The sequence below is a fragment of the Triticum aestivum genome, chromosome 4D (genome assembly GCF_018294505.1).
Source record: "Triticum aestivum cultivar Chinese Spring chromosome 4D, IWGSC CS RefSeq v2.1, whole genome shotgun sequence".
NCBI classification, from domain to species: domain Eukaryota; kingdom Viridiplantae; phylum Streptophyta; class Magnoliopsida; order Poales; family Poaceae; genus Triticum; species Triticum aestivum.
This window is the reverse complement of record NC_057805.1, coordinates 56,053,530-56,061,685: the sequence shown is the minus strand read 5'-3', so window position 1 is coordinate 56,061,685 and position 8,156 is coordinate 56,053,530. Positions and strand designations below refer to the sequence as shown.

General features: G+C 45.5%; 2 protein-coding genes across 2 annotated transcripts in view; both read right to left on the bottom strand.

Annotated features, from left to right (window-relative positions):
- Positions 1 to 1,493: 1,493 nt before the first annotated feature.
- On the bottom strand, positions 1,494 to 2,500 carry LOC123099600 (protein MIZU-KUSSEI 1). The gene has a single exon (XM_044521728.1). The coding sequence runs from the start codon at positions 2,436 to 2,438 to the stop codon at positions 1,716 to 1,718; it is 723 nt and encodes a 240-aa protein (XP_044377663.1). The 5' UTR covers positions 2,439 to 2,500; the 3' UTR covers positions 1,494 to 1,715.
- Positions 2,501 to 5,077: 2,577 nt separating this feature from the next.
- Positions 5,078 to 8,156, bottom strand: part of LOC123096664 (F-box protein SKIP16) — a 7,076-nt gene continuing 3,997 nt past the window's right edge. Inside the window, exons 3-6 of the mRNA XM_044518424.1 lie at positions 6,192 to 6,902; positions 5,761 to 5,973; positions 5,559 to 5,665; positions 5,078 to 5,373 (exon numbers count right to left, since the gene is read on the bottom strand). Of these exons, the coding sequence (XP_044374359.1) occupies positions 5,295 to 5,373; positions 5,559 to 5,665; positions 5,761 to 5,973; positions 6,192 to 6,902 (1,110 nt within the window). The 3' untranslated portion in view covers positions 5,078 to 5,294. The remainder of the gene's footprint in view (positions 5,374 to 5,558; positions 5,666 to 5,760; positions 5,974 to 6,191; positions 6,903 to 8,156) is intronic.

Below are 8,156 nucleotides of genomic sequence, written 5' to 3'. Positions count from 1 at the left end.
TCCAGCGGTTCCGTGAGGTCCAGATCGTGTGCATGATTGTAATTATCTTGCATCTGTCTGAGTCTGAGAATCTAGTGTCAAGCACCAAGTCTCACGCCCATGTGACATGGTGTAGCCGTGAAAGTTTTAGACCAATGACTTCCTTAGCTGCAGCCCAAAAGGCTTGTGCATGTGTGCAATGGACAAGTGCGTGCATGAGGTCTTCATCCATTGCCTTGCACAAATCGCACAGAGAGTTGGTGAGAATATGACGATATTGCATGTTGGCGTAATCAGGAAGTATCCCTCTGAGAACTCGCCACATGAATACCTGAACTCTTGGGGTCACTTTGAGTTTTCATAGAGTAGTCCACAACTGTTTTTGCGAAGATGAGGTTCCCACTACCGTCCCTTCCTCTAGAGCTCGACGCTCGTTCTGAGTCACAAGAGCACGATAGGATGATTTTACAGTGTACTCTCTGGATCTTTCAAAGGCCCACTCCAGGAAATCCTCTCCACCATTGCGTCGAATAGGAATGTTGAGTATGGCCTCCGCATCAGGTGCAAGAAAATTCCGCCGTACTGTTTCAATATCCCAGGTCCCAGTACTGTCATCAATTAGCTCAGAGACCCGCTGAAGCGGGTCGTTCCCTATCCTCCCCATGGGCTTGAGGGTGGAAGTGGTGGGGATCCAAGAATCGTTCCAGATGGAGATTGATTCTCCGTTGCCAACTCGTTTGATCAATCCCGTTTGCAAAGACTTTCTCCCCGCAATGATTGCTTTCCAGGTTGCTGACGAGGTGGATGGAGCTTTGGCCTGCATAAAATCACAGTCCAGGAAATATTTCCCTTTGAGGACTCGAGAGCAAAGGGAATTAGGGTGAGTTATGAGTCGCCAGCCGTGCTTCCCAAGAAGCGCCAGATTAAACTTTTCGAACTCTCTGAACCCCATGCCCCCTTGAACCTTTGGTGTTGACAAATTCTCCCATGACAGACAGTGCAAGGACCGCCTATCAACAGAGCTGCTCCACCAATATTTTGTCATTGAGGATGTGAGTTGTTTGCAAACTTTTTTCGTCAATAAGAAGCAAGACATACTGAAGGTAGGGATGGCTTAAATAACTGACTTCAGCAATACCTCTCGTCCCGCACATGCAAGGAAGCGCTTTGACCAGCCTTGCATACTGGCGCGGCTTCTTTCTCCAATGTGGTCGAAGGAGCCGCTGGTTATACGTCCTACCGCAGTTGGTAGAGCCAAATATCTTTCCGTGAAAGCTTCAGAAAGAATTCCCAGTTCTTGCTTTACTATTTCACGAACAGGGTGTTGTGCATTCGGGCTGAAATAGATTGAGCTTTTGGCTTTGTTCACTGCTTGCCCGAAGCACTGACCATAGATCCGGAGGATCTCATTCAACCTTCGCGCGCTATCAAGATTAGCGCCAAAAAAGATGAGACTGTCGTCCGCGAACAATAGGTGGTTAACCCACGGTGAGCGTATACTCCCACGATCAATATGAGGGCCACCAAAATTGTTCATTAACGAAGTGAAACTGTCTGCGCAAATAAGGAATAGAAAGGGGGACATGGGACACCCTTGGCGCAATCCCTTTGTCGGCTGAAAAAAGGGCAGAAGTGTTCCATTATTCATCTTTCTCTTCACACAAAATTATTACTATAAACAGTATTCGTAGTAGTATGTGTGCTACTTAAATGTAACTACTCCGTAGTTGTTTTCTTTACTTCTTCCTCACTAGGAAAATGCTGAGCTCCGCGGCGCCATCGCCACCCCGGTTGTCGTCGTCCGGGTTGATCATGTAGAAGGCCTCGGAGTCCTTGGACCCGACGACGCGCTCGACGCGGGCGCGCATGTAGGTGAGCTCGCCGTCGGGGCCGTGGGAGCCGTCGGCGGGCGGCGGCGGCAGCACCCCGGCGCCCATGGAGACGCCGCGCAGCAGGCGCAGCACGTGCCGCTCGTCGTCGGACGGGTCCTTGCGGCGGATGGCGTAGCCGGCCTTGCGGCCGTTGCAGTAGACGGCCCACACGTACTCCTCCAGCAGCCGCCGGCGCGCGCTGCGGGTGTCGCTCTCCAGCGCCAGCCTCACGGTGCCCGTGGCCATCTCCCGGTGCAGCGCGGCCGCCAGCATGGGCAGCTCGATGAGGAACGCCGGCGGCGCCCGCGTGTCCTCGTGGATGGCCAGGCTCAGCCGGCCGCGGCGGTGCCCGAAGAGCGTCACCGCCGGCGCGTGGTCCGCGAGGAGGGCCCTGCCGCTGTGCCGCCCGAGCAGCGCGGCCATCTTGCAGCCGGTGCTGGTGGTGAGCATGGGCACCAGCCTGAACATCTTGAAGAGCCCCACGACGGCGCCGCCGGTGCTGCCGCCGTGCTTACTGGTCCGGCGCTCGTCGGTGACCGGCCGGAGCAGCGACCGCAGCGACGCCGGGCCGTCGATGAGCGAAGGCATTTACGAGGCCGAGTGGACGGATGATTCGGCTGGAGTGGCGAGTCGGTGCATTGGATCGAGCCGAGCACAATTAAGGAGAAGGGAGTTGAGGGTGCTACGTCGTTATTTAAGGGGGTGGAAGTAGAGGTTGGGGGGTCGTTTGATTTTGATTATGTGTTTTGGAGTTTGATCGTATCCAGATGCTCAATACATGGCAAAATTATCCTAGCTAGTCCCTTTCAAGAGAAATTTGAAGATGCATGGTCCCGGTCTCTTTGGACCAATCTTTCATCTTGATCCAAGGGATACCTGAGCATTGTATACATGCATGCATGTGTATATATGATCGATCTCCATCTAGAACAAGTCTTAATTAACAGTGTACTACTGTTGCTGAAAGAAGCTTGGAACTGTTTCTAAGTTGAACTTGAGAATTTTCTGTCAGTATTCAGTAATGCTAATATTTGACGAAATTGTACTAATGTTTTTTTCTCGTGAAACAAAATGTAGTTGCACCATATATATACGTCCTGATGTATTCACTGCTCTTACGTTTTGAAGCTGACACGGCACGACAGGGTTTTAGCTCTGGCACCACCGCCGATGCATGGGGGTGCAGCACATGCACATCACGTGGTACGTAAAGTGATCGCCGTGATGTTTAATTAAATTTTGCCGCGCTAGCTCCTCCTTTGTACTTGGAGAAATGTTGAATGTTTCGGTTTACCAAGCTAGATTGGGTTGGCGCGCTTTACAGCTGGGTCATATGCGTGCATGTTGAGTGGAGACCGGCCGGAGGCAAAAAAAAGTGCCCAATCGATGAATGAATGAATGCCCAGAAACGTGCATGCGCAAAATTTTAATTTTCTCCAAAGGTTTGCATTGCAGTTGCAGATGGTGCGCCGAGTTGATCCGTCGGAGGCCTTCAACTCTGTACCACGAACGTAGTAACTGCCGGGCCGGAGCAAGCAGCTCACGCTCACATGCATGCGCACTGCACTGGCGCCCTGTCATGGTTATTGGAGGACTGTCCTAGCAACTTCAGTTATCTCTGCCATCTTGATCCATGGTGCAGTGCAGCTAGAGGCAGAGCTAGACTGGTCTAGAGCTGTCCAGCCTCCTTTTCTGAATTCTCAGCCGCAGAAATGTTTTCAACTGGTAGATTTTTCTGAATTTGCACATTGGATTATTACCTTGGGATTACTTTTCATGTGAATTATCTGATGTTTTATCCTGCAAAAAAAAATCTGATGTTTTACCCTGCAAAAAAAATAAAATACTTATTATCTGATGTTCTTTGACATCTCTGCTTAATAGGGATGATAAACTGCTCATATCAACAAAGTGCACCTTCTTTTCCTTCAACAGAAAGTTGATCCTGGGTGCGCACCAGTTTCCCACTTCAAATGCCTGGGTCTGGGTTCGCACCAGTTTCCCAGTTCAAATGCCAATGTGGCAGTAGAATCAATGAATTTTAGTTGTGTCTTTTGAGTTGGTTCACTAGCACATCCCTCTTTTGTGCTTGCAAGAACCATCATTCATTACTTCGTCCTATGAAATTACTGGTTCTACAAAAAAAAAAATTGCTAGGAGTTGCTTTCATGATGTTGATCTCACATTCTAACTTGGTTACTGTATGCAGATTAGATGGCTCAGAGTGCTTGGCTCTTCACGCGGCATACCTGGTTCTGGTTCTAGTAATGGCCAAGGGAAAGAAAGAAAAATGAGGTTCTGGTTCTAGTCACAATTTCTTGTACATACTCGGTGCTTAGTTGCTGAGATAAGTTGGAAATCATGCTTCGTGCTCTCTTCGCGGTTTTCACATTGTGATTCTTGCAATGCAATTGCATCTAAGGAATGAGGATCATCTATGAGCCTGCTGTGGAGATTTTCTCGACAACTGAAGGGAAGAGTGCTGTAACAAGAGGAAGGGAGAAAGAAATATCACCAAGGAAAGAATGTATGGCAACTGGGATCTGATTTAATGATAAGGCAGCTAGGGAATGATTTCAGATCAAATTTCCTTGGCATGTTATTCAGAAGAAGTACCTGAAATCTATTCCAAGTGGTATTTGAGAAGCTAATGTATGTACAGCCGTTTGTACTTTGATACTTGAAACAATATTCTACTGATACTTATGTTGCATCAAAACCTGATTCTGTAGTTCTTTGGAAGGCATCCTGGTTATAGGAAGATTGTAGATTAACATAAATAAAATATAGAAAGACAATACACAGCTATTATACTGATGTGACAGCCGTCCTCTTTCTATCTGCTTATGTTGCTGTCAGGTGCAGTGAAGCACGCACGTCTATCCGATGGACCACTCACACTGCATATAACAAGGGATAAAGATCAACTTTGCATTACAGTGCAGTGGTGATGAACCATAGGGAAACATCACAAACTTTCGTCAGTGTAGGATTACGGATGACCTGCTGAAACAGCAGTCACGAACAGCAGCGCGTCGATCGCAACAGTGTTTAAACCACGCAAACCCGGACATGACAGCCAAAGAACCATTTCTTGCAGCGACTCACCCGTGGTAACGGCTGTCATTCTCTACCCTGCTGTTTTCACTGACAAAAGAGGAGTTCCTTGGAACAATCCCCTCTTATGTTTCGCCTCAACAAGGGAAGGCACGACCTCACATCACATATGAACAAACAAGCTCCACCTGCTACAGATTCCTTTAGGGCCACAGCCAGGAACCGGAAGAAGGTCGGCGCACGACAACCATTTGCGTCCTTTAGTTAACATTACATCGACAAGATCAACTCCAGGCAGAGCAACTTTGCTACAGCAGACAGAGTACTAGAGATATGTTCGGTGTTTCTACCAAGATACTACACTGTTATTAGGTGCACATACTATGCTCAGAAGATGTAGTCGGGTACTTCCAGAGGGAACGGAGCCACCGTGACGTCGAATGGTTTTCCTTCTGGCTGGGTCAACCTTAAGCAAAGGATAAAACAGTCAGATCACGCATCAACAGAATGAAAAAAAAACACAAGGTGTTTCGGTTGGTTGGCACACAAACACTTGCCAATCCTTAACAAACGCAAGTTTTTTGGCTACAAATGCCTGATAAAATGACTTCATTTTCTCGATTGAAACTTCTCTTGTGAATTAGGTCATACCTCCCAGGCACAAATGTAAAAGAGCCCTCCACAGATCCACTACTGCCATTCAGCGGCGTGCAGCTCTCATAGACAAACTCGTCCTGCCCTGGTAAAAGTAAAGGGTGCTGCAAAACACAAAGCCAAATAAATACCCAGATTAACTTTTCTCCATGAGAATTTAAGATGCGGAAATTACTTTTCCTTTTTTATTCCAGCATACCTCCCCAATAACACCTTCCCCATGCATATCCGAAACAACCGTGTCTTTACATCGGATGATCCAGTGGCGTGAGTGAAGCTGGCAGGAAGAAAAGTAAACCCCACCTAGCATGCATGCCTCAGGAACTGACAGGCGGATGGAATAGCTGTACAGATGTGTGCCCAAATGCCCCCGACGAGGATGTTCTGGCACAAAGACAGCAGATGCACGTACCTATAACCATCAGAAATGTCAGCCCAATGCTCCAATGAGACCATATAGAATGTCTACTGCATGTCATGAAAAATCGCTCACGGAAGCAATCAAGTGGGATGAAATGTTGCAAGTGATGAATAAGAACAGTCAACCAAGTGTTGGAAACAAGATATGCCATTTAGACTTCAAGCTTAATAAAATGATAATGCCATATTTAGGAAGTCACGATTTATCACCTTTACACCATTTGTCACTGCTGACGAACACAATGGGGATGCTTCTGGATATAAGCAGATATACCTCGACGTACTAAGCGGGCGGATCTTGATCATGCCATTCTGTAAGCGCCTAAGGTGCTCTTCCAACCACAAAAGTAATCCATCTTGGGGCATATCACTATTCGTTGGCTTTATCAATGATTCTGGCACGCATGGCATCATTTCTCCAGCTGATAAGTTGGCAGTGCCAACGTAAAGATCACCACTTGAACAATTGAGAAGAAACGTTTTAGGATGATACCATGAACTTGCCACTAATGCAAGGTTGGGCCCAATGGGAAGACCTTGCTCCTCCAAGTGGAGATTAAATTCTTTTGTCTCTTCGACCATTTGCTCAAGAGATGACAAGTGCACATTCACATTGTAATTATAAAACACATAGCCTCCTATTATGCCAAGAGGAGCCATGCGTATATCCTCGTTTTTACTGAAAGGCAGTTGACCATTGCAAAAGCGGTACAATAGCTTTGTGGGCATAGGAAGCTTGAAACCAAGATCATCTTCTGCTGATCTTATCTGAGCTTCAGAAGCACCTTTACTCAAAGTTCTGAGTGCTTCAGGAAAGTTTTCAGAAATCCATCCTTTTAATGAGCTCCAAAAAAGTTTCACTCTCTTTACCAGGGGTAATGGATACATACCAAAAGACTCTGACCAAACTTTATATGCATCCTGAAAAATTGATTACAGTTTGTTATCATGGATAAAACCAATTAATTTGAAGCGAAGTAGATATGCAGTCAATCGCCAAAATCAGATGAAGTGACATCGTAAATAATAATTCCACCGAAAAGAATATTTACAAACAACGAACGAATTTGGACGTCTATAAGTGAACAACAGCGAGCACAATCAATAACAGAACCGTTCTCTAGGAAAAAAATGATTAACAGAATAAGGAGTGTTGTACTACATATAATTCATGTTCCCCTAACTCTTAGTTTTTGCAGTTAGTAGGAAGTAGACCAAATAGGGTGCAATTTGTCAACATTAGAGAATAGCTCAAAAGGTCATAATTGTATTTCACAGCCAAAGGGCAGATATACAGCAAATGACTAGCGACACACTCCAGACCCTGGACTGTGATAGATCGACAGCAAACCTTTTGAAAAGTTTCTTTCGAAAACCAAATTATCGATGCTAATAAAGTAATAATGACTGGGTTCATGGTGATGATACTAACTGTGCTATAGCTCCAGCAACATAAATTAGTTTTGAAGATTTTACAACAAGGAAAAGCCAAAAGGATGTCACAGTTCCGCTAAAACATAGATTAGTAGTTGGTGCTTTAAAACTTGTTTTTTAAAATATGCAATTCTAAAATATTATACTACCAGTATGAATAATAAAATAGTGTTCAAGTTTTCATAGTTGATTTTCTTTTACACGAGGCCTAATCTCAGATATCCCAACGGGACTCTCGTTTCTCACATACGGCCCTGAAGGCCAGCAGCAAGTGGATGCAATTTGAAGTAACGTCATAACAACCAAAGACGACATGTAAAAGTTGAAAGTTTAGGTTTCAGACAATTCACTATTGGGATCATTCGATGGCATCGTATTCCTTGGTGGAGCAACCTATTAAATAGGCACTACTTATCATAGAAACAAATACCAGCATTTTTCTTCAGTGGCACGTAAAACTTTACATGCTTACATGCAGAGGAAATGTTCTACCTGAGAAATGCAGTCCATGAGCAGAACTGTACAAGTCTCTGATAGTAATACCACAAATTAAACATCAATAATCAATCTCCATCCCATTTGGGACAAGTTAAACCGAAAAATAATGACAGCAAGCTAACGCGACAAAAGACACACTGAAAAGAAAACAAAAAATCATGGCGGGGAGTCATTACAGGTCAAACTCTTTTGACAGACATTAGGACTATGAAATGTTAACTTCATCCACACAAGGACAAGGAT

Excerpts from the sequence above, each read along its gene's own strand:
- LOC123099600 (XM_044521728.1), bottom strand. The coding sequence starts at position 2,438 with ATGCCTTCGCTCATCGACGGCCCGGCGTCGCTGCGGTCGCTGCTCCGG.